Here is a 25,866-nt window from a genome sequence, read left to right on the forward strand (position 1 = left end):
ATGAGGGTAGAGGACTAATATACTCAACACAGTTCTCTAGATGAGGGTAGAGGACTAATATACTCAACACAGTTCTCTAGATGAGGGTAGAGGACTAATATACTCAACACAGTTCTCTGGATGAGGGTAGAGGACTAATATACTCAACACAGTTCTCTAGATGAGGGTAGAGGACTAATATACTCAACACAGTTCTCTGTGATAGGGTAGAGGACTAATATACTCAACACAGTTCTCTGTGATAGGGTAGAGGACTAATATACTCAACACAGTTCTCTGTGATAGGGTAGAGGACTAATATACTCAACACAGTTCTCTGTGATAGGGTAGAGGACTAATATACTCAACACAGTTCTCTGTGATAGGGTAGAGGACTAATATACTCAACACAGTTCTCTGGATGAGGGTAGAGGACTAATATACTCAACACAGTTCTCTGGATGAGGGTAGAGGACTAATATACTCAACACAGTTCTCTGGATGAGGGTAGAGGACTAATATACTCAACACAGTTCTCTGGATGAGGGTAGAGGACTAATATACTCAACACAGTTCTCTGGATGAGGGTAGAGGACTAATATACTCAACACAGTTCTCTGGATGAGGGTAGAGGACTAATATACTCAACACAGTTCTCTGTGATAGGGTAGAGGACTAATATACTCAACACAGTTCTCTGGATGAGGGTAGAGGACTAATATACTCAACACAGTTCCTAGGGGTCACTAGAACCCCTAGACCTCTAGGACCCCTAGACCCCATAGTGATAGGGTAGAGGACTAATATACTCAACACAGTTCTCTGGATGAAAGATGCGAGACAGAAATACCATTCCCTTCAATGGTCCCATTTGAAGTAACCTGATGCTACAGAGATGGCTTTTCTCCCACCAACCTGATGCTACAGAGATGGCTTGTCTCCCACCAACTAACCACTAACCTGATGCTACAGAGATGGCTTGTCTCCCACCAACCTGATGCTACAGAGATGGCTTGTCTCCCACCAACTAACCACTAACCTGATGCTACAGAGATGGCTTGTCTCCCACCAACTAACCACTAACCTGATGCTACAGAGATGGCTTGTCTCCCACCAACCTGATGCTACAGAGATGGCTTGTCTCCCACCAACTAACCACTAACCTGATGCTACAGAGATGGCTTGTCTCCCACCAAAGCACTGGCTCTGCTTTTCCATCTAAATATCCGGGCTGTGTATCCAATTATTGGGGGGGGAAATATACAGAGGGAACCATTTATCAAAGGCTGCTTGTCTCCTTATAAATCTGAACTCATATGTCAGTGCGTTTCTTTCCCCCATTTATTCATCACCTTACCAAGGGGAGACACATTACTTGCCAGCACATTTTCATGGAGATATGATCATTAACAAGATTTTTGAAAAGATGTATGCAGGGGTATATGTGTACCGGAACACCAGAGGATACACATTTAGCACACAAACTGGCACAGCACATTCCTGAGAGCTGATTTAATTCTCTAAAAGTGTCAAAATGCTCGCTTACCCCCGTGTGGTTATGGTGAGGGGAGTAGACTGTGAGAAAAGGCCAGGATTGGCTGAATTCCAGTTGTAGAGTTGTGGAGATGCTTAACCGAGCGACGACATGATCCTGTTCCAATCCCTGCTTCTCTCTCATGATCAGAAATAAAGATCTACAGTAGAGCTGGACTGCAGCTTCCCACGCTCTCAATGACCCTCATGAGAAGTCTTTAGAATCTACTACATCCCCTGGTTATTATGGCTGACTGACTGACTGACTGATTGTTTGATTGACTGACTGACTGACTGACTGATTGATTGATTGATTGATTGACTGACTGATTGTATTTGCCAACTTGATTCAAAACTATACTTGACAGCTCCCTGCCAAAGTACTGAATCCTCACATTCTCTTGCAAACTATGACATCATTACACAGATGATGCATGGAAGGAATCTTACATTTTATATACTTTGTTTGGACGGGGTCCCCCCAGGTGGACGGGGTCCCCCCAGGTGGATGGGGTCCCCCCAGGTGGACGGGGTCCCCCCAGGTGGATGGGGTCCCCCCAGGTGGTCTTTACTTGGGGTCCCCCCAGGTGGACGGGGTCCCCCCAGGTGGACGGGGTCCCCCCAGGTGGTCTTTACTTGGGGTCCCCCCAGGTGGACGGGGTCCCCCCAGGTGGTCTTTACTTGGGGTCCCCCCAGGTGGACGGGGTCCCCCCAGGTGGTCTTTACTTGGGGTCCCCCCAGGTGGACGGGGTCCCCCCAGGTGGTCTTTACTTGGGCGCTTCCATTTCCCCTCTACACTATCCTACGTTTGTTCACCTATTATGATGCCCAGATCTACAAGCTTCTGTGCCGCGCTATGGGTTAAGCATATAAACCTTTTATATATGACCAAAATATACTGAAGTTAAACTGGCCGTCCAAACATTCATTGGTTAGTTTGAACCTGGTCCCTGGAGCACAGTGGAACCTGGTCCCTGGAGCACAGTGGTGAACCTGGTCCCTGGAGCACAGTGGAACCTGGTCCCTGGTGCACAGTGGTGCAGGAAATAACCCATGTGAGACACACACAATCCCCATCACCAGATCAACACAATAACACATACATCACAGAGAGACAAGCAACACCTGGGATATAAATAAATTACACTGCATATTGCATCCTGCACATGACTTGCCACCATATGGCATCAGTGGGGGAGTTATTGTGGGTTCATGCAGCAGAGGGAAGGAGGGGGGATGGGAGTTCACCCTGGAATAGGTTCGTCTCTGGCTGTGAAATGGAGAAGACTTGTGACTTCAGGTCCACTCACACAGACATTACTATATCACCTGCAGACAAGGAGATCAAACCCTGCAAAGTTAACTTTTTTCCGATTACATTCAATACAAATTGGCCACTAATGCCAAGAATTACACCAGCTGCGTAATTACACTGTGGCCTATTAAGAGGCTTCTGCCTCCTTCCCTCCTATCCCAGAGAATGTGTGCTAATGAGCAGCTTCACTGCCTGACAAACAGGCTTATGTCCATATCTCTGCAATCGTATAATGTCAGGGCGGCTTCGTGGAACTTATCAAACGTTGATCTTTCTCCCACAAGTGTGGTGGTGGCATCATTTATTGGCTGTGACACACATAATACATGGACTTATTATTGAGGCCAAACATTGGTGGAAACCTTGTATGTCCAAAATCTTAACTTCACACTTTATCTGTAATACATTTATGATTCATCTTTATGTGAAAACATACAAATTCAATCAAAAATGTTATTAAAAAAAATAATAATAATAAAGAAAAAAAATCTTAACTTCAAAAAGCCCCCAAAATATCTTAAAAAATAAATCCAGTCAGAGACATGCTGAGGGGACACAGTGGACAGTACGTAGAGCAGTGTAACAGAGACATACTGAGGGGACACAGTGGACAGTACGTAGAGCAGTGTAACAGAGACATGCTGAGGGGACACAGTGGACAGTACGTAGAGCAGTGTAACAGAGACATACTGAGAGGACACAGTGGACAGTACGTAGAGCAGTGTAACAGAGACATACTGAGGGGACACAGTGGACAGTACGTAGAGCAGTGTAACAGAGACATACTGAGGGGACACAGTGGACAGTACGTAGAGCAGTGTAACAGAGACATACTGAGGGGACACAGTGGACAGTACGTAGAGCAGTGTAACAGAGACATACTGAGGGGACACAGTGGACAGTACGTAGAGCAGTGTAACAGAGACATGCTGAGGGGACACAGTGGACAGTACGTAGAGCAGTGTAACAGAGACATACTGAGGGGACACAGTGGACAGTACGTAGAGCAGTGTAACAGAGACATACTGAGAGGACACAGTGGACAGTACGTAGATGCAGTGTACCAGAGACATGCTGAGGGGACACAGTGGACAGACAGTACGTAGAGCAGTGTAACAGAGACATGCTGAGGGGACACAGTGGACAGACAGTACGTAGAGCAGTGTAACAGAGACATACTGAGAGGACACAGTGGACAGTACGTAGAGCAGTGTAACAGAGACATGCTGAGGGGACACAGTGGACAGTACGTAGAGCAGTGTAACAGAGACATACTGAGAGGACACAGTGGACAGTACGTAGAGCAGTGTAACAGAGACATGCTGAGAGGACACAGTGGACAGTACGTAGAGCAGTGTAACAGAGACATGCTGAGGGGACACAGTGGACAGTACGTAGAGCAGTGTAACAGAGACATGCTGAGGGGACACAGTGGACAGTACGTAGAGCAGTGTAACAGAGACATACTGAGGGGACACAGTGGACAGTACGTAGATGCAGTGTACCAGAGACATGCTGAGGGGACACAGTGGACAGACAGTACGTAGAGCAGTGTAACAGAGACATGCTGAGGGGACACAGTGGACAGACAGTACGTAGAGCAGTGTAACAGAGACATACTGAGAGGACACAGTGGACAGTACGTAGAGCAGTGTAACAGAGACATGCTGAGGGGACACAGTGGACAGTACGTAGAGCAGTGTAACAGAGACATACTGAGAGGACACAGTGGACAGTACGTAGAGCAGTGTAACAGAGACATGCTGAGAGGACACAGTGGACAGTACGTAGAGCAGTGTAACAGAGACATGCTGAGGGGACACAGTGGACAGTACGTAGAGCAGTGTAACAGAGACATGCTGAGGGGACACAGTGGACAGTACGTAGAGCAGTGTAACAGAGACATGCTGAGGGGACACAGTGGACAGTACGTAGAGCAGTGTAACAGAGACATGCTGAGAGGACACAGTGGACAGTACGTAGAGCAGTGTAACAGAGACATGCTGAGAGGACACAGTGGACAGTACGTAGAGCAGTGTAACAGAGACATGCTGAGGGGACACAGTGGACAGACAGTACGTAGAGCAGTGTAACAGAGACATGCTGAGGGGACACAGTGGACAGTGCGTAGCCCTGCAGTGTAACAGAGACATGCTGAGGGGACACAGTGGACAGACAGTACGTAGAGCAGTGTAACAGAGACATGCTGAGGGGACACAGTGGACAGTACGTAGAGCAGTGTAACAGAGACATACTGAGGGGACACAGTGGACAGTACGTAGAGCAGTGTAACAGAGACATGCTGAGAGGACACAGTGGACAGTACGTAGAGCAGTGTAACAGAGACATACTGAGGGGACACAGTGGACAGTACGTAGAGCAGTGTAACAGAGACATGCTGAGGGGACACAGTGGACAGACAGTACGTAGAGCAGTGTAACAGAGACATACTGAGGGGACACAGTGGACAGTACGTAGAGCAGTGTAACAGAGACATGCTGAGAGGACACAGTGGACAGTACGTAGAGCAGTGTAACAGAGACATGCTGAGGGACACAGTGGACAGTACGTAGAGCAGTGTAACAGAGACATACTGAGGGGACACAGTGGACAGTACGTAGAGCAGTGTAACAGAGACATGCTGAGGGGACACAGTGGACAGTGCGTAGCCCTGCAGTGTAACAGAGACATGCTGAGGGGACACAGTGGACAGACAGTACGTAGAGCAGTGTAACAGAGACATGCTGAGGGGACACAGTGGACAGTACGTAGAGCAGTGTAACAGAGACATGCTGAGGGGACACAGTGGACAGTACGTAGATGCAGTGTAACAGAGACATGCTGAGGGGACACAGTGGACAGTACGTAGAGCAGTGTAACAGAGACATACTGAGGGGACACAGTGGACAGTACGTAGCCCTGCAGTGTAACAGAGACATGCTGAGGGGACACAGTGGACAGTACGTAGAGCAGTGTAACAGAGACATACTGAGGGGACACAGTGGACAGTACGTAGAGCAGTGTAACAGAGACATGCTGAGGGGACACAGTGGACAGTACGTAGAGCAGTGTAACAGAGACATGCTGAGGGGACACAGTGGACAGTACGTAGAGCAGTGTAACAGAGACATGCTGAGGGGACACAGTGGACAGTACGTAGAGCAGTGTAACAGAGACATGCTGAGGGGACACAGTGGACAGTACGTAGAGCAGTGTAACAGAGACATACTGAGGGGACACAGTGGACAGTACGTAGAGCAGTGTAACAGAGACATACTGAGGGGACACAGTGGACAGACAGTACGTAGAGCAAGGATAGCTCAATGAATGGTGGCAAGGTTGTCACATTCTGCGTGGTGTGCTTTCAAATGCCACCGCAATCCTGTCAGAGGCCACGCCCCCTTGGCATCTGTTATCCACATTATAGGCAGCCGCGCCCCAGAGGTATAAATTCAAAGGAAAAAAAATAAAACAGGAGCTGATTCTCCTTTTTGGTTTTGCGGATGGGTTCCCATTCCCAGATTGCTCACGGGATGACGAGCCAACAGAAACGGGCGTCATGGATGGTGTTTGGATTCCAGGGGTGTGGCCTCTGACAGGTTTGGATTCCAGGGGTGCGGCCTCTGACAGGTTTGGATTCCAGGGGTGTGGCCTCTGACAGGGTTGGATTCCAGGGGTGCGGCCTCTGACAGGGTTGCAGCACTCGCTTCTGTGAGGCTCTGTGGTCCACTGTAGGAAAGGCTGGCCTGTAAACTGCCTGATCAAAAAAGCACACAGTGAACGAACGGCTAATGACCTCCCACTTTCACCCACATCCAGGTTCTGTCTTTTATGAGAGATAATGGCTTGTAGTGCGCGCCCCTGTAACATCTAGTAGCTTGTAGTGCGCGCCCCTGTAACATCTAGTAGCTTGTAGTGCGTGGCTGCGCGCGCCCCACATCTTCCACCATGCAAGGGCAGGTGAAAGCTGCAACGATCCTGACGTTGCCTGAGAGTGTTCAGTGTTAGCTGATGAACGACAATTAGCCCTACAGTACTTTATAATAACCTTTATAATTGCCACTTACTATAGTAGCTTACACGCTAGGTAAGTGCTCTAATGACTACAACACTAATAGCGGTATGACTCGCTTCCCCTGTTCAATGTTGTACGCTTTCTAGGTGTACAGTTTGTAAATGAAGCATCGATGCTAACATTAACTTTGCAAGCCAACATTGTTAAAGATGGAATGCCGTAATGAGGGAATGCCCCCCCTCCTGATCATGATCATTAGGTACTATGATTATGGTAAATGGTAAATGGTGCATTTATATAGCGCCTTTACCCAAGGCGCTTTACATAGCTTGTGCATTACCCATTACCCATTCACACACCGATTGCGGCAGAAGCCATGCAAGGTACCAACCAGCACATCGGGAATTTGGGGTTCAGTGTCTTGCCCAAGGACACTTCGACATGTAGACAGGAGGAGCTGGGATTCGAACCGCCGACCCATGGATCATTGGACGACCTGCTCTACCTCATGAGCCACAGTCGCCCCGGACTAGGAGAAAGACTGTTTTCTTCTTCAAAAAAGTGTTAAAATTATGTTTTCATGAGGCCACACCCACCAGTTAATTAAGTATGCCTTGCTTTCAGGTGGGTGGCGATCCACCTGAACTGAAGCCGCACCCACAGCTGTTGTTGTATGATAAAGGGGGAGGGGTTAGGGGAGGTTCACTAGTTCTATTGTATTGTGATGTCACTAACATGGTGACTATTTCGATTGGGCCTTTTGACTCAAAGGCTCAGCTTTCAGGATGAACCCAAGAATACACAGGGAAGACATATTCAATATTAGCCCTGGGGGTCTATTAGAGCAATGTTAACTCCATAGACACATACAAAACAGTCCGCTGTATGCAGAGTAATCTAGTAAGAGAGTGGTGACACGCTTTGATGTATATATATATATATATGCCGGGAAGACACCACATTTCTCTGTGGCGTCTTGGGTTGAAAGAGGTTGTTATAATGTATCAGACAGAAGGCACGGTATAGGGTGTATATGTTTCCTGTCAGCCAGAAGGTATAGGGTGTATATGTTTCCTGTCAGCCAGAAGGTATAGGGTGTATATGTTACCGTCAGCCAGAAGGTATAGGGTGTATATGTTTCCGTCAGCCAGAAGGTATAGGGTAGACCCGGTAGAGGTATTGTATTCTATTGTATTGTATTGTATTGTATTGTATTGCTGAACACACTGAAATGAATTCAACCTCTGTATGAGGATCCTGTTCATGTAAAGCACAGGGGCGTTACTAGCACTACGCAGACAACACGACTGCGTGGGGGGGGGGGGGGGGGGGGGCAGCCCAGAGGCAAGGGGGGCACACGGCCGCCCACCCGTGCCGTCTGTAAAATAAATTATACATACAGAGATGCAATGACAGTTTGGTGCATGGCTGCTGCTAGCACACACACACACACACACATCATAGGCACACACGTGCCCTGCCTCCCAACAGCCTGTAGGCTAATAACGTGAAGGAAGTCAGAAGTGTCTGTGGCGAGTGTTCGCTGATCAGCCTGCGTCAGGGCCCACTGGCAGGGCCCACTGCGTCAGGGCCCACTGGCATCTAGATCAGCCTGCGTCAGGGCCCACTGGCATCTAGATCAGCCTGCGTCAGGGCCCACTGGCATCTAGATCAGCCTGCGTCAGGGCCCACTGGCATCTAGATCAGCCTGCGTCAGGGCCCACTGGCATCTAGATCAGCCTGCGTCAGGGCCCACTGGCATCTAGATCAGCCTGCGTCAGGGCCCACTGGCATCTAGTTACAGTGCATGCTCGCTGATCAGCCTGCGTCAGGGCCCACTGGCAGGGCCCACTGCGTCAGGGCCCACTGGCATCTAGTTACACGTCTGGTAAAGCACCTCAGTGATATGTGGTATAGAAACAATGTTGTGCTTTTCATCTTTTTTTTACCTTTATTTAACCAGTAAAACACTCTCTCTCTCTCAACAGACAAAGTTATGAGGGCCTTGAAAAGAAGCTGAAGGAGGTGTTGGGTGAAAGGAGTGGCATTCTGCACCAACTCTCCAGGACATCAAAGGAGCTGGACAGCATCAAAGGCAACCTTCAGGTGAGAACCTTTCTGCTTCTGTTTCAAACATTAGGAATGTTAAATGGGGCCAAGCGGCTCCATTTGAACCTGGAGGCAATTTGCCACCCCTTTTCCTTTTTGCCAATGAAACACAGAAGTGCAAATGGTCTGCAATTTGGTTATCTCATCTCCTGTTATGAGGTGTATAATCTATGGTTATCTCATCTCCTGTTATGAGGTGTATAATCTAGATACAATTTCCCACTACAATTTCCCACTCTTTAACCTTTAAAGCATGAATCTGCGGTCACTGATAGTACACAATCAGTGTCCATTTGTTGATATATCTATATATTCATGTTCATGGTCATATATCTATATATTCATGTTCATGGTCATATATCTATATATTCATGTTCATGGTCATATATCTATATATTCATGTTCATGGTCATATATCTATATATTCATGTTCATGGTCATATATCTATATATTCATGTTCATGGTCATATATCTATATATTCATGTTCATGGTCATATATCTATATATTCATGTTCATGGTCATGTATCTATATATTCATGTTCATGGTCATATATCTATATATTCATGTTCATGGTCATATATCTATATAATCATGTTCATGGTCATATATCTATATATTCATGTTCATGGTCATGACTGAGTCAGAATGGTATTGGTTTTGATAGCACATCAGTGAGCTGGATGCAATCCTACCTGGAGGGGAGAGAACAGATGGTGGAGGTGAACAGAACACTAGGTTCCATCCTGGAGGCTAATCTTTCCGGTGATAAAATGACCAAATGATGTAATCAAAAAAGTCAACCAAAGAACAAGATTCCTGTACAGGATCTTCTCACTGGTCAACAAAAACACCTTGAAGACCTTAACAGGAGTCCTTGTACAAGGTTTCTTTGGCCTAACTCCCCGAACTCACCACACCCCTGCCCATTTTGATAGCCTGGAATGGTTTAGGGTTGATGACGGAGTACAGCACCTTGCAATGGGCCTGGTCTTCAAGATTCAATACGCCACCAAGATACCCATGTACCTGTCTAAATACTTCACTAAGGGGCTTTCCACACGAGGACGGCTCAGGCTGTTCCCCGCGCAAGTTTGTGAACGATATAAAACTTTCCTTCGTCCACATTGCGGTTATGTTAATTATTATGCTGTATAGACGAGACCGGTAAACTGCCTCGGATTCAAGGGAAAGCTGTAGTACACATGGCCGGCCTGTAGATGGCCACCCTTATTCAGACTAAGAGTAGGCTATATGAAAGCATTTTATAAATTATACTATTGGTATTTCACACAGGTGTTGCCAATAACTAATTATCTTGCCAGTCAGATGCGCATATGACATATCTAGGTCATATCAATTTAATCAGAGGCAATTTAAGCAGAGGCTGCAGATCAGTGCTGCTTATCTCTGCACAGTGCACACACTGACTGACCAGCTAAAGTTTATGCCTACTTTAAACCATAATATGACAAACCTTGGATTAATTCTTCTGAAAACGAGCAGCAAGCACAAGGTAAGGCAAGCACAGATAATTGCTCGTTTAGATTGATTCCACCTTCTGCGCAGCACATACAGCGCTAATCATTGCACATCACTGCAGTCAGAGAGGAATGGACAGACGGTGGATGTGCTGCCTAACTTGTTAGCCTATATACTAATCTATTCTACACTACACCATTTAATAGTAATAATGTAGAAGATCATCCGTTATTTTTCTTGTCTTTCCAGATTGGTAATCACCATTATTTATATCTGTTCTCCAAAAATAGCTCCTCTACAAGCTCATGCATGCGCGCTGCACATCGGCTATTTTTGGAGAAGAGATTTATAGACATTATGTGCAAATATAAAATAGCTGTGATACTTATGTAAGTGGTTATGGTGAAATAAACCATTAACACTAGTTAGTTTGGAGGGGGCGAGGGGACTATGACATCACCGTTTCAGCAAATTAGGCGGCATTTGCTATACACATGGAGACGAGAAAGTCGCGTCTCCAAACTTTCCCACTCTGGAAGGTGGTTTAAAAATTAGCTGTTTAAGTCCCCCAAAACGCCGTCTCTGTGTGGCAAAAAGGGCAGATCGTCTAAATACTTGCCCAGGTAACTCAAAATACGTCCTCGTCTGTACACCACCTAAGATACCCATGTACCTGTCTAAATACTTCATTAAGATACCCATGTACTTGTCTAAATACTTCACTAAGATACCCATGTACCTGTCTAAATACTTCACTAAGATACCCATGTACCTGTCTAAATACTTCACTAAGATACCCATGTACCTGTCTAAATACTTCACTAAGATACCCATGTACCTGTCTAAATACTTCACTAAGATACCCATGTGCCTGTCTAAATACTTCACTAAGATACCCATGTAAGATACCCATGTACCTGTCTAAATACTTCACTAAGATACCCATGTACCTGTCTAAATACTTCACTAAGATACCCATGTACCTGTCTAAATACTTCACTAAGATACCCATGTACCTGTCTAAATACTTCACTAAGATACCCATGCACCTGTCTAAATACTTCACTAAGATACCCATGTACCTGTCTAAATACTTCACTAAGATACCCATGTGCCTGTCTAAATACTTCACTAAGATACCCATGTACCTGTCTAAATACTTCACTAAGATACCCATGTGCCTGTCTAAATACTTCACTAAGATACCCATGTAAGATACCCATGTACCTGTCTAAATACTTCACTAAGATACCCATGTACCTGTCTAAATACTTCACTAAGATACCCATGTACCTGTCTAAATACTTCACTAAGATACCCATGTACCTGTCTAAATACTTCACTAAGATACCCATGTACCTGTCTAAATACTTCACTAAGATACCCATGTACCTGTCTAAATACTTCACTAAGATACCCATGTACCTGTCTAAATACTTCACTAAGATACCCATGTACCTGTCTAAATACTTCACTAAGATACCCATGTACCTGTCTAAATACTTCACTAAGATACCCATGTACCTGTCTAAATACTTCACTAAGATACCCATGCACCTGTCTAAATACTTCACTAAGATACCCATGTACCTGTCTAAATACTTCACTAAGATACCCATGTGCCTGTCTAAATACTTCACTAAGATACCCATGTAAGATACCCATGTACCTGTCTAAATACTTCACTAAGATACCCATGTACCTGTCTAAATACTTCACTAAGATACCCATGTACCTGTCTAAATACTTCACTAAGATACCCATGTACCTGTCTAAATACATCACTAAGATACCCATGTACCTGTCTAAATACTTCACTAAGATACCCATGTACCTGTCTAAATACTTCACTAAGATACCCGTGTACCTGTCTAAATACTTCACTAAGATACCTGTGTACCTGTCTAAATACTTCACTAAGATACCCGTGTACCTGTCTAAATACTTCACTAAGATACCCGTGTACCTGTCTAAATACTTCACTAAGATACCCATGTACCTGTCTAAATACTTCACTAAGATACCCATGTGCCTGTCTAAATACTTCACTAAGATACCCGTGTACCTGTCTAAATACTTCACTAAGATACCCATGTACCTGTCTAAATACTTCACTAAGATACCCATGTACCTGTCTAAATACTTCACTAAGATACCCATGTACCTGTCTAAATACTTCACTAAGATACCCATGTACCTGTCTAAATACTTCACTAAGATACCCATGTACCTGTCTAAATACTTCACTAAGATACCCATGTACCTGTCTAAATACTTCACTAAGATACCCATGTACCTGTCTAAATACTTCACTAAGATACCCATGTACCTGTCTAAATACTTCACTAAGATACCCGTGTACCTGTCTAAATACTTCACTAAGATACCCATGTACCTGTCTAAATACTTCACTAAGATACCCATGTACCTGTCTAAATACTTCACTAAGATACCCATGTGCCTGTCTAAATACTTCACTAAGATACCCATGTACCTGTCTAAATACTTCACTAAGATACCCATGTGCCTGTCTAAATACTTCACTAAGATACCCATGTACCTGTCTAAATACTTCACTAAGATACCCATGTACCTGTCTAAATACTTCACTAAGATACCCATGTACCTGTCTAAATACTTCACTAAGATACCCATGTACAGTACCTGTCTAAATACTTCACTAAGATACCCATGTACCTGTCTAAATACTTCACTAAGCCATAGCCAATTTTTGCGAACACAGGTAATTTACTATGAAAACGTGGATTTCCCGTTGGTCCGTCATGCCCCCATATATGGTCATGCCTCGTGACATCACGTGAGACATCACATGACATCATCAGGGATCTCTATATATGGGCAGATATGTATCATGTACTCGCGCGAGCCCATAGACTCCAATGCATTCCGTAACTTCCGGTTGTCCCTAGTTTAAGGCTTCAAATAGGGACAACCGGAAGTTGTCCCTATAGAAGTCTATGTAGAAGAGCCTGGCCCCATGAAGTAAACTGTCTTACTCTATGGCTCTGGACAGCATCGCCAGGAGCCCTTCCCCATATATGGGAGTGTCAATATGGCCATATCACGCCTCCATATATGGTCACGCCATGTGACATCATGGAGACCCTTAGATCTCCATATATGGTTGTCAGTCCATCACGCCTCGTGACATCACGCGCTCCTCATCATCAATCCCGAAAATTAAGGCCTGGGCCTGGGCCCTCATCAAACCCTGTACACTCAAGACACGCTCCATATATGGCCAGTACATATAATTCATTCCATATGTTGATCTGAACCCCCATGCCAAAGTCTGCCGTCACCCAGGCGGATGCGTGTACACGACCTCGCCCTTTAGGTCGAGGTCGCTTCTCGCCCTCAGGGCGTCTTACTGGTAATATACGATGGAATCATGAGCGTTAATTACAAATTGTGGACCGTTACTCATTCATTTGGTTCCATTTGTACACTCTCAGGGCTAACTTAGCCCTTTTACAGTGTACTGCCCTGACTAATCCATAAGGGGCGGCGGTGGCTCAGGGGTAGAGTGGCTGGATGGTAACCGCAAGGTCGCCACTTCGAACCCGGGCTCCCCCAGAGTTAGTGTCGAAGTGTCCTTGAGCAAGACTCTGAACCCCTAATTGCTCCTGATGTGCTGGTTGGTACCTTGCATGGCTTCCGCCGCCATCGGTGTATGAATGTGTGTGTGAATGGGTGAATGTAATGCACAATCTATGTAAAGCGCCTTGGATAAAGGCGCTATATAAATGCACCATTTATTTACCATAAGTAATAATTAGGAAGGTGTTCAATCTGCCTAGAGAATGTCATATCATATTGTTCATCTGTTGGTAAACATTAAGCACAGTCTAGGATTATTAACCTGGCATTTATCCAGACCCTGGGGACAATTAAAACCATCAACAGTCCCTTTTTCATAGATACATGGTACAGATTTTTAGATCATACAAAAATGTGACTCTGTATTTGAGATATAATGTAGTGTACAGTATAATGATGTTTTCTCCAGAACGCCAACGCCAGCTCCTCTTCATGCCATTCATACCTGCAAAGCTCCTCTTCATGCCATTCATACCAAGCTCCTCTTCATGCCATTCATACCTGCTCCTCTTCATGCTCCTCCTTCAAGCTCCTCTTCATGCCATTCATACCAAGCTCCTCTTCATGCCATTCATACCTGCTCCTCTTCATGCTCCTCCTTCAAGCTCCTCTTCATGCCATTCATACCTGAAGCTCCTCTTCATGCCATTCATACCTGCTCCTCTTCAAGCTCCTCTTCATGCCATTCATACCTCCTCTTCAAGCTCCTCTTCATGCCATTCATACCTCCTCTTCAAGCTCCTCTTCATCCATTCATACCTCCTCTTCAAGCTCCTCTTCATGCCATTCATACCTCCTCTTCAAGCTCTTCTTCATGCCATTCATACCTCCTCTTCAAGCTCCTCTTCATCCATTCATACCTCCTCTTCAAGCTCCTCTTCATGCCATTCATACCTCCTCTTCAAGCTCCTCTTCATGCCATTCATACCAAGCTCCTCTTCATGCCATTCATACCTGCTCCTCATACCAAGCTCCTCTTCATGCCATTCATACCTGCTCCTCATACCAAGCTCCTCTTCATGCCATTCATACCTGCTCCTCATACCAAGCTCCTCTTCATGCCATTCATACCTGCATCAAGCTCCTCTTCATGCCATTCATACCTGCTCCATACCAAGCTCCTCTTCATGCCATTCATACCTGCATCAAGCTCCTCTTCATGCCATTCATACCTGCATCAAGCTCCTCTTCATGCCATTCATACCTGCTCCATACCAAGCTCCTCTTCATGCCATTCATACCTGCATCAAGCTCCTCTTCATGCCATTCATACCTGTTCCTCTTCAAGCTCCTCTTCATGCCATTCATAGAGGAGCTCCTCTTCAGTCCATTCATACCTGCTCTTCAAGCTCCTCTTCATCCATTCATACCTGCATCAAGCTCCTCTTCATGCCATTCATACCTCCTCTTCAAGCTCCTCTTCATGCCATTCATACCTCCTCTTCAAGCTCCTCTTCATCCATTCATACCTGCTCCTCTTCATCCATTCATACCTGCTCCTCTTCATCCATTCATACCTGCTCCTCTTCATCCATTCATACCTGCTCCTCTTCAGTCCATTCATACCTGCAAAGTGATCCATGTTTCAATGTCGTTTATGCAAATGTACTCCCACGTGGATCACTGGGTTGATTACAGTGGTAGCGATTTAGACAGGAAGCTTTTTGAGGAGTGAGTGATGTGTGGCGTGTGTGTGTGTGTGTGTGCGTGTACGTGTACGTGTACGTATACGTGTGTGTGTGTGTGTGTGTATGTGCGTGTGCGTGTGCGTGTGTGTGTGTGTGTGTGTGTGCGTGTGCGTGTGTGCGTGTGCGTGTGCGTGTGCGTGTGTGTGCGTGTGCGTGTGCGTGTACGTATACGTATACGTATACGTGTGTGTGCGTGTGCGTGTGCGTGCGTGTGCGTGCGCGTGCGCGTGTGTGTGCGTGTGCGTGTGCGTGCGTGCGCGTGTGCGTGTGCGCGTGCGTGGCCCATTCTTTGTTCTCTTTTTTCCAAGTGCTTTGAAATAACTTCTCATTTATCTGCAGTAAAGTTTGTGAATGATGTCATTTTCCTGGAATAAAAACCTTGTCGTCTCTTCATGGTGCAAAGACACAATTTAATATCGGTGCAATAATAGATTCCTTTTTTAATTTCTATTACAATAAATGAGTACCACAGACGAATAACAGTCTAAGTCCACACTATTGATCCATAATATATAAATGATAGATAAGGGTTCAGGACAACGAGGCCTTTTCGTGGAGGGGTCAGTCTGAAATTTGGACTTAGACTGTTTTTCGTCCGTGGTACTCAAATACTGAAGCACTGAGAAAACTGTTGCGCCTTTCTTCGTCCTTTTTTCTTTCCAAACTTGACTACGGTAGCGGTGGTCTCAAAAACATAAGGGAAACTTTGACAGGAAAAGACTCGCTCACCGTATGGAAAATAGCAGTAAAACTCCTTAAACTGAGACTTAGAAAAATATTTTTTCTTTATTTTATCATGCTCATAAAGTGCTCTGTGCTCAAAGTGCAATTAAAAAGCAAACGTTTCGGTCCTAGGACCTTCGTCAGTGCTATATGGTCCTAGGTCTTAGGACCGAAACGTTTGCTTTTTAATTGCACTTTGAGCACAGAGCACTTTATGAGCATGATAAAGTCTCAGTTTAAGGAGTTTTACTTCTATTTTCCATACGGTGAGCGAGTCTTTTCCTGTCAAAGTTTCCCCTATTACAATAAATATACACTTATTTCAGCGATGAGTTATTCTACTGTAAGTTAAGTCACAACATGAACCACATGAACCCTGTCCTTATTCTAAGGCTAACCTTCAGCACATCAACCAAATGTGCAGATCTGCTGTTTTAGCAAAGATATTTATTGTAGAGACAAAAAGTAGGGAGTCTAACATAGAGCCCTGGGGACTCCGGTCAACTAAGTATACTGTGGGTTTTAGTGGTTTGAATGAACACTGAGGATTAAACTGTGTATTTCTGTTCCTTCCAGTCACTGAAAAACGATGACTCTGTGGCCAAGAGGGACGTTCAACACATCCTGGACCTCAGCCACAAACAGAGGTAACATTTACAGAAGTGTTGTTTTTGGCAGAACATTTAGATTTTAGTTTTAGTCATAGTCTCTTGAATAGTTTTCATTTAGTTTTAGTCACATTTTAGCCACCTGGAATGTTTTACTGTTAGTCTAGTTTTAGTCAACTAAATGTCATAAGATTTTAGTCGACTAAATCTACAGTTGATTTAGTCGACTAAAATGTATTTTGGCGGGCCTTGATGAAAATAGCAGATCTACAAGCTTGTAGATCGGCTATTTTCCAGCATGCAAGCAACCAAGTGTAAAATGACTTATACTGTCCACTAGTCCCTTCCTAACATTTTAGTCTAGTTTTTATGTCGACAAAATTGTCAATATATTTAGTCTTAGTTGTAGTCATCAAAGCTTAGTTTTCATTCAGTTTCTGTTTAGTTTTCATCAGTGGACAAATGTAGTCGACGAACATTTTTCGTCTTAGTTTTAGTCGACGAAATCAACACTGATTTACACTACAGTAGGCCTACACCTTTATTCTAACCGCCTACCCTGGCCTGAGAAAGTGGGAGGCAGTCATAGCCAATTATGGAATCTGAAAGATCTGACTGATAGCCTACATCTTGATCACATGCCCCCAGAGATAATGTGTACATTATGTGTGTGAGACAAAATCTGTAGGAGTAGTATACCAACAATTGTGTTTTGAATAAAAGGCAACTTGGCGGAAGTGTAGTCCGGCACAAATGGCCGAGGCCGATATGGGAAGTTGGGTCATGATCCAAGTAATCCAGGGGTTAGTGTGGGCGTGGCGCTGGTCCGACTGCTCAATAGGTCATTAGTCCGACTCCAACTCATAACCTGCAGCACGCGGATTTGTTTTTGGCTTTTTGCCTTTTTTGATAGGGAACAGTAGACAGACAGGAAAGGGGGAGAGAGATGGGGAGTGACACGCGGCAAAGGCTGTCGGGCTCGGCAGCCTTGGGGCCCAAACGGTTGAGCTAACCGTCTGGGCCCACGGGGTGAGTCTAGGTGCCCAGACGGTTGAGCTAACCGTCTGGGCCCACGGGGTGAGTCTTTACCGGCCACATCGTGGTCTGACTAACGGGATGCCGGACTAGTCCTCATCAGGGAAGGGAAGATTACATACGGTTCAAGAGGTATTGGGCTGTTATAGCACCACCATGAAGCCACTTTGAAAATAATTGGGGTGGGTTTTTTCCCTTGGGCTATACTGCTGGGAGTTACACAGCAATCGTTTTTGTCATTTTGTGCAAAACGGGCCCCTCTCGTAAACTTGGAAAGCCAAACTAGGAGAATCAATTCAGCATGGAATCTGATAAATCCGTCAGATCTGTGTTCGTCAGACGGAAATGGGCGATGTCTACAGTATATGGGTAGTTTATACAAGCCAGCTGTTTAAGTGTCTTGCTAAAACCTCATCAGTAGTTATAATTGTCTGATTAATGTTGTGTGTAATGAGTCTTTTAACGCTGAGGGGACGTTTTGCAGCCTTTTCACTCGCATGAAATGTCAAGCTTCTGATTGAGGTCCAGGCCTCAAGTCCTCTGTGGGCAATATGCTTTCCTGATAACCAATCAATAACATAGACCTTTCACAGGCCCCATGGCAGTGCAGGCCCAGGCCTGATTTGTGATTTATTCTTAAGTCCTACAGGGGTGTACGGTTTGGTTTGTTGAAAACAGCCAGTGGTGGAAGAAGTATTCAATTTATTTTGCAGAAACAGCGTAAAATTGCAAAGAATTTGGCATCAAATTATAAACAAAGTGCCAACATTTTACGTACTCAAGTAAAGCTATCTGTGTCGTTTGTTGACGACTTTGGGGTTCCACTTAAACACGTGACGAGTACAATTACAAAGCGACTCCATCATTCAGCATGTGGTGGAAACCAGATTTATAGTCAGTCGTTTTGCCTTTGACAGGTCCTTGACAGGTCCGAACTTTGACAGGTCCTAACTTTGACAGGTCCGAACTTTGACAGGTCCGAACTTTGTTTGGATTGCTTTCTTAAAATCATTTTGCTGCTACTGTGAACAGTAGCTACATGTGAAATACTGCAAAGGTTAGGTTACATCTGTAGGACAAAATGTAATACTGTAAATACTGCAAAGGTTAGGTTACATCTGTAGGACTAAGGTTACATCTGTGAAATGAAATGAAATTAAATCTATATTTACCCAGGGTATCTGGGCTAAGCTCAAGAACTTGTAGGACAAGGTTACATCTGTAGGACAAGGTTACATCTGTAGGACAAGGTTACATCTGTAGGACTAAGGTTACATCTGTAGGACAAGGTTACATCTGTAGGACTAAGGTTACATCTGTAGGACAAGGTTACATCTGTAGGACAAGGTTACATCTGTAGGACAAGGTTACATCTGTAGGACAAGGTTACATCTGTAGGACAAGGTTACATCTGTAGGACAAGGTTACATCTGTAGGACAAGGTTACATCTGTAGGACAAGGTTACATCTGTAGGACTAAGGTTACATCTGTAGGACAAGGTTACATCTGTAGGACTAAGGTTACATCTGTAGGACAAGGTTACATCTGTAGGACAAGGTTACATCTGTAGGACAAGGTTACATCTGTAGGACAAGGTTACATCTGTAGGACAAGGTTACATCTGTAGGACAAGGTTACATCTGTAGGACTAAGGTTACATCTGTAGGACAAGGTTACATCTGTAGGACTAAGGTTACATCTGTAGGACAAGGTTACATCTGTAGGACTAAGGTTACATCTGTAGGACAAGGTTACATCTGTAGGACAAGGTTACATCTGTAGGACAAGGTTACATCTGTAGGACAAGGTTACATCTGTAGGACAAGGTTACATCTGTAGGACAAAATGTAATACTGTAAATACTGCAAAGGTTACATCTGTAGGACAAAATGTGGTGACGTTTCAGAACTGTAATACGGTAAAGACAGGATGTTTTATTTCATAGATGTTACACGTAGTTTTGTTCTTAGAAAATTGATGGAAACCTTTATTTATTCTAGAAAAGAGCATTGAGGTTTACCTTCAATTGCAATGCTGTCGAAATTACACGCATGCACGCACGCACGCACTCACGCACACGCGCACGCACGCACGCACGCACACGCACACACACACCGCACGCACTCACGCACACGCACACACACACCGCATGCACGCACGCACGCACGCACGCACGCACGCACGCACGCACGCACGCACGCACGCACGCATGCACATTCATTTGCAACTACCCAGCATAACATTTGGGAAGGCTCAGCCTATACCCTAGCCTTCATTACCTGCCGCCTATCGATGTACGTACCAAACAAAATGAAACGATTATACCATTTCTACTGAAAGCACAATTCAATGCGCTTTATCTTTATCCACTATTCAAATCCGCGTCTGCCCCCCAGTACTGCTTAGGACACCAGGGTCTAAATGTCTCAGAAAAGTATGGAGACCACCACTCCAACCAGTACTAATTATATCTCATTTACATACTCTGCCATACAGATTGGTTACAAATAATGTTTTATTCATTAAAATAAGTCCCCGAGCCTTTTCATTATCACTTGACTTTAATGTCCGTTGATGGGATCTTGTTCCAAAGTCTTTGGCTGCAGGAGATGAGAACACATCGAGACACAGCTTACTTTCTTTTACTACTGAGAGTAAAACAATAATAATAATGCTTGGCTGGATTTACAGCAACAGATTTCCATATAATCTTGTTGAGTACTAGACAATTTGCTGACTCTTTTGATGTTCTTGTCAGATTTGTTGTAGTGTTTTGTTTAACTGTTTTGCACCTAATGTGGGAAATTTATTTGCCAATATTTGCCAATTATTTTATCAGCTATGATGTACCAATCTCATGTAGACTTACCACGAGGCTCCTGTAGTAAAATCATGACATATATTGTAGGTTCCTGGGGAAGCCACAGGTCTGTATGCAATCAATGTAATTTGGAGAAAATCCTGCATAATTTGCGATGTCTACTTAACTACCCACAATCCTAATGTCTAGCAGCAGCGTCTCTGATTGGTGGAGCTTGTGTTACTATGGAAATGTTCATGTTCATCAAAACAAATACGAAACAAATCTCATTTCCCTCAAACGCAACTTCCAAAGATTTGGAAGTTGCGTATTTAAAGTACCGTGCCTATTTAAAACAGTTTCTAGTGCCCTAAGTACTTCAAGGTACTCACTTAACCCTAGAACACTAAACACGGCTGATTTTCACCCGGACCATTATATTTTTGCAATTTTCATAATGTTGCTGATGTCTGAGGTGGGCGGGTCTTTCAGTACCTTCATGCTGCTCAGTGACATCATAATGTTGCTGATGTCTGAGGTGGGCGGGTCTTTCAGTGCCTTCATGATGCTCAGGTGACATCATAATGTTGCTGATGTCTGAGGTGGGCGGGTCTTTCAGTACCTTCATGATGCTCAGTGACATCATAATGTTGCTGATGTCTGAGGTGGGCGGGTCTTTCAGTACCGTCATGATGCTCAGTGACATCATAATGTTGCTGATGTCTGAGGTGGGTGAGTCTTTCAGTACCTTCATGATGCTCAGTGACATCATAATGTTGCTGATGTCTGAGGTGGGTGGGTCTTTCAGTACCTTCATGATGCTCAGTGACATCATAATGTTGCTGATGTCTGAGGTGGGCGGGTCTTTCAGTACCTTCATGATGCTCAGTGACATCATAATGTTGCTGATGTCTGAGGTGGGTGGGTCTTTCAGTACCTTCATGATGCTCAGTGACATCATAATGTTGCTGATGTCTGAGGTGGGCGGGTCTTTCAGTACCTTCATGATGCTCAGTGACATCATAATGTTGCTGATGTCTGAGGTGGGCGGGTCTTTCAGTACCTTCATGATGCTCAGTGACATCATAATGTTGCTGATGTCTGAGGTGGGCGGGTCTTTCAGTACCTTCATGATGCTCAGTGACATCATAATGTTGCTGATGTCTGAGGTGGGTGGGTCTTTCAGTACCTTCATGATGCTCAGTGACATCATAATGTTGCTGATGTCAGAGGTGGGTGGGTCTTTCAGTACCTTCATGATGCTCAGTGACATCATAATGTTGCTGATGTCTGAGGTGGGCGGGTCTTTCAGTACCTTCATGATGCTCAGTGACATCATAATGTTGCTGATGTCTGAGGTGGGCGGGTCTTTCAGTACCTTCATGATGCTCAGTGACATCATAATGTTGCTGATGTCTGAGGTGGGCGGGTCTTTCAGTACCTTCATGATGCTCAGTGACATCATAATGTTGCTGATGTCTGAGGTGGGCGGGTCTTTCAGTACCTTCATGATGCTCAGTGACATCATAATGTTGCTGATGTCTGAGGTGGGCGGGTCTTTCAGTACCTTCATGATGCTCAGTGACATCATAATGTTGCTGATGTCTGAGGTGGGTGGGTCTTTCAGTACCTTCATGATGCTCAGTGACATCATAATGTTGCTGATGTCTGAGGTGGGTGGGTCTTTCAGTACCTTCATGATGCTCAGTGACATCATAATGTTGCTGATGTCTGAGGTGGGTGGGTCTTTCAGTACCTTCATGATGCTCAGTGACATCATAATGTTGCTGATGTCTGAGGTGGGCGGGTCTTTCAGTACCTTCATGATGCTCAGTGACATCGTAATGTTGCTGATGTCTGAGGTGGGCGGGTCTTTCAGTACCTTCATGATGCTCAGTGACATCATAATGTTGCTGATGTCTGAGGTGGGCGGGTCTTTCAGTACCTTCATGATGCTCAGTGACATCATAATGTTGCTGATGTCTGAGGTGGGTGGGTCTTTCAGTACCTTCATGATGCTCAGTGACATCATAATGTTGCTGATGTCTGAGGTGGGCGGGTCTTTCAGTACCTTCATGATGCTCAGTGACATCGTAATGTTGCTGATGTCTGAGGTGGGCGGGTCTTTCAGTACCTTCATGATGCTCAGTGACATCATAATGTTGCTGATGTCTGAGGTGGGTGGGTCTTTCAGTACCTTCATGATGCTCAGTGACATCATAATGTTGCTGATGTCTGAGGTGGGCGGGTCTTTCAGTACCTTCATGATGCTCAGTGACATCATAGAAGGTAGGTTTGTTTCCCTGCTCACATCCCTGATCCTTCATGATGCTCAGTGACATCATAGAAGGTAGGTTTGTTTCCCTGCTCACATCCCTGATCCTTCATGATGCTCAGTGACATCATAGAAGGTAGGTTTGTTTCCCTGCTCACATCCCTGATTTCTTTCTACAGGCAGGTGTTTAGTGATAGTGTGATAGAGAAAAAGATCCCATACACCCACAATGGACGTTTTTATTTTTTTATTTTTGTATTCACTGGACCAACCTCACATGTCTTAGGAATGGGTGGACCAAAGGAGAAATTCCCAACTTAATTTCCATTTTTTTAGGAATTTAAAAAATAAAATGCACGTTTTTCACGGATGTTGGTCCCCCCCCCCCCCCCCCCATGATAGGGCCCCCCATGAAATCTATTTTTTGTTTTTTTGTGAAAAGTCAGGATGAAATATTAAAGAAGAGTAGGTCAAGTTGCCATGTATTGCTGTACTTCAATATGTTTTGATGAGAAATGTTTTTTATGGAATATTTTACATTGGGTAAAATATACTTGTGCATGTTTAGTGATGGTGTAACAAAAAATATGTTTAGTGTTATAGGGTTAATAGGTGAGGGCATATATGAAAAAAAGGCACCTTACCCTAAAAAAATTGCAACAGAAGGTTTCTCAACTGTTTTGTGTAGTATTAGGTGTCCTTAATAACATACTAAAAGTTTACCAAAGTTTGACCATGCGAAAGGTGTTATTTTCAAGATGGCGTCCAAGATGGCCAAAATATCATTAAAATAGCCTAACTCCTTCATTATTTATCGTAGACAAGTATTTTTTGTGTCTAACCCTATGTTTTTGAGGCCTGTGAATCCATTGGACTTGTCAAAATGGCAGAGATAGAATCAGATCATTGTGAAATCCAATATTTTATATTTGACTCTATTAAAACTCTCTATTAAAACCCCCTTTGCCAGGGGCAAAGGGGGTTGACCTGCATTTGTCATAACATACAAAGTTGTCCACCAGAAATAATATCTATGACCCCCTAGGATCACAACCTATATGGACAACTCGGTCAATTTTGTTGCGAAAGTCCAATATGGCCGCCCCCAATATTAGCCCCTATTAGTTATAATGGGGGGTGAATAGGGCAAAATTTTAAACTGAGAGATATTTCCACGAAACTTCTCAGGTTGATCAATGATATGAATACGAACATTTTTTGTATTGCAAGTTTCCATGAAATCCAATATGGCCGCCACAATATGGCCGCCACAATATTAGCACCAAGAAAATAGGTTTTGGCTCCAACTTCTGAACCAGATGAGCTAGAAATGCAAACTCGGTGTCTATTTCATGGTTTCTGACCATGAGAGACTCAATGGAATACCTATTTTTATTATTGGGTGTGTCTGGACCCTTATTGTGCATATTTACAAGATGGTGGCTACCCGAAATAGTGCTTTACCATGATTTCTACCATGATTGTTGACTGTTTTAGCAAACACAAGCAATATTAATCCATTGGCTAAGATTCATGGCACAGAAGGAACATATTTTCTTGAGCTTGCATATTGTCAAAATGGCTGCAAACTTAAAAAAGAAAAGAGACATTACATTTCCTGTCAGATCCTATTACCCAGGGGGGCAAACCACCCCTTTTTGGATACCTGCATTTGCCATAACATCAAAGGTTGACCACCAGAAATATCTATGACCCAATAGAATCACAACCTATATGGACACACTGGTCAATTTCTTTGCTGGAAATCCAATATGGCCACCACAATATTAACCCCCTTTAGCCTATAATGCGGGTGAATAGGGCAACATTTTTAACTGAGGGATATTTCCACGAAACTTCACAGGTTGATCAATGATATGAATACCATAATGGTTTGTATTGGAAGTTTCCATGATATCCAATATGGCCACCACAATACTAGCACCCAGAAAATAGGTTTGGCTTTAAATTCTGAACCAGATGAGCTATAAATACAAACTCATGGTTTCTAACCACGAGAGATATATACGGTAAATATTTTAGCCATAATTTCCCTCTATTAAGTATTATTGTTCTGGGGTGTTTCTTTGCAGAAAGACATCCCTCTGGCTGTATTTTGGTTTTGTTCTACTGTTTCTGTTGGCATTTCCTCTGTTTATGTTGACAATCATCCCTGGCAGGGACGTGCATCGCCAAGCCGGACATCCCTTCACTGAGTATGGATGGTCTCTCAGTGATGGTCCCCTGTCCATCTAGAGCCAGCCTGGCCTATGCCAGAAAATCTGTTCATGTGCCAGGGACTGGAGACAAGATGCAGCAGGAGCTTCACTCCATTCCTGACTGGGGATGCATCACCATTATCTTGGACTCTGGCTGGCATCCTGTCATGAAAGGACGCGATGAGAGAGATCAATGTCCCTGGACAGCCAAACTTGCCAGGGATCTGCCACAGGCCCTCACGATTGACTGTGTGAAAGGCCTTGGTGAGGTCGACAAACACCATATAGAGACCCTTCTGCTCTCTGCACTTTTCTTGCAGCTGGCAAATGGAAAAGATCATGTTACAGGTACCTCTGCCTCCGTGGAAACCACATTGGGATCCAGGGACAACATTCTCAGCATGGCTGATTAGCCGGTTGAGGATGATTCTTGCTAAGATCTTTACTGTGATGTTCAGGACT

General features: G+C 44.3%; 1 protein-coding gene across 2 annotated transcripts in view; it reads left to right on the plus strand.

The window, feature by feature from the left end:
- LOC306919899 (leucine zipper protein 2-like) overlaps positions 1–25,866 on the plus strand; it is a 323,380-nt gene that overhangs the window by 172,372 nt on the left and 125,142 nt on the right. For both annotated transcript variants that reach the window (XM_079496451.1, XM_079496452.1), the window contains exons 3-4: positions 8,831–8,948; positions 17,043–17,113. In XM_079496451.1, coding sequence (XP_079352577.1) covers positions 8,831–8,948; positions 17,043–17,113 — 189 coding nt within the window. The remainder of the gene's footprint in view (positions 1–8,830; positions 8,949–17,042; positions 17,114–25,866) is intronic.

Source organism: Electrona antarctica, assembly GCF_951216825.1.
Source record: "Electrona antarctica genome assembly, chromosome: 3".
NCBI classification, from domain to species: Eukaryota; Metazoa; Chordata; class Actinopteri; order Myctophiformes; family Myctophidae; genus Electrona; species Electrona antarctica.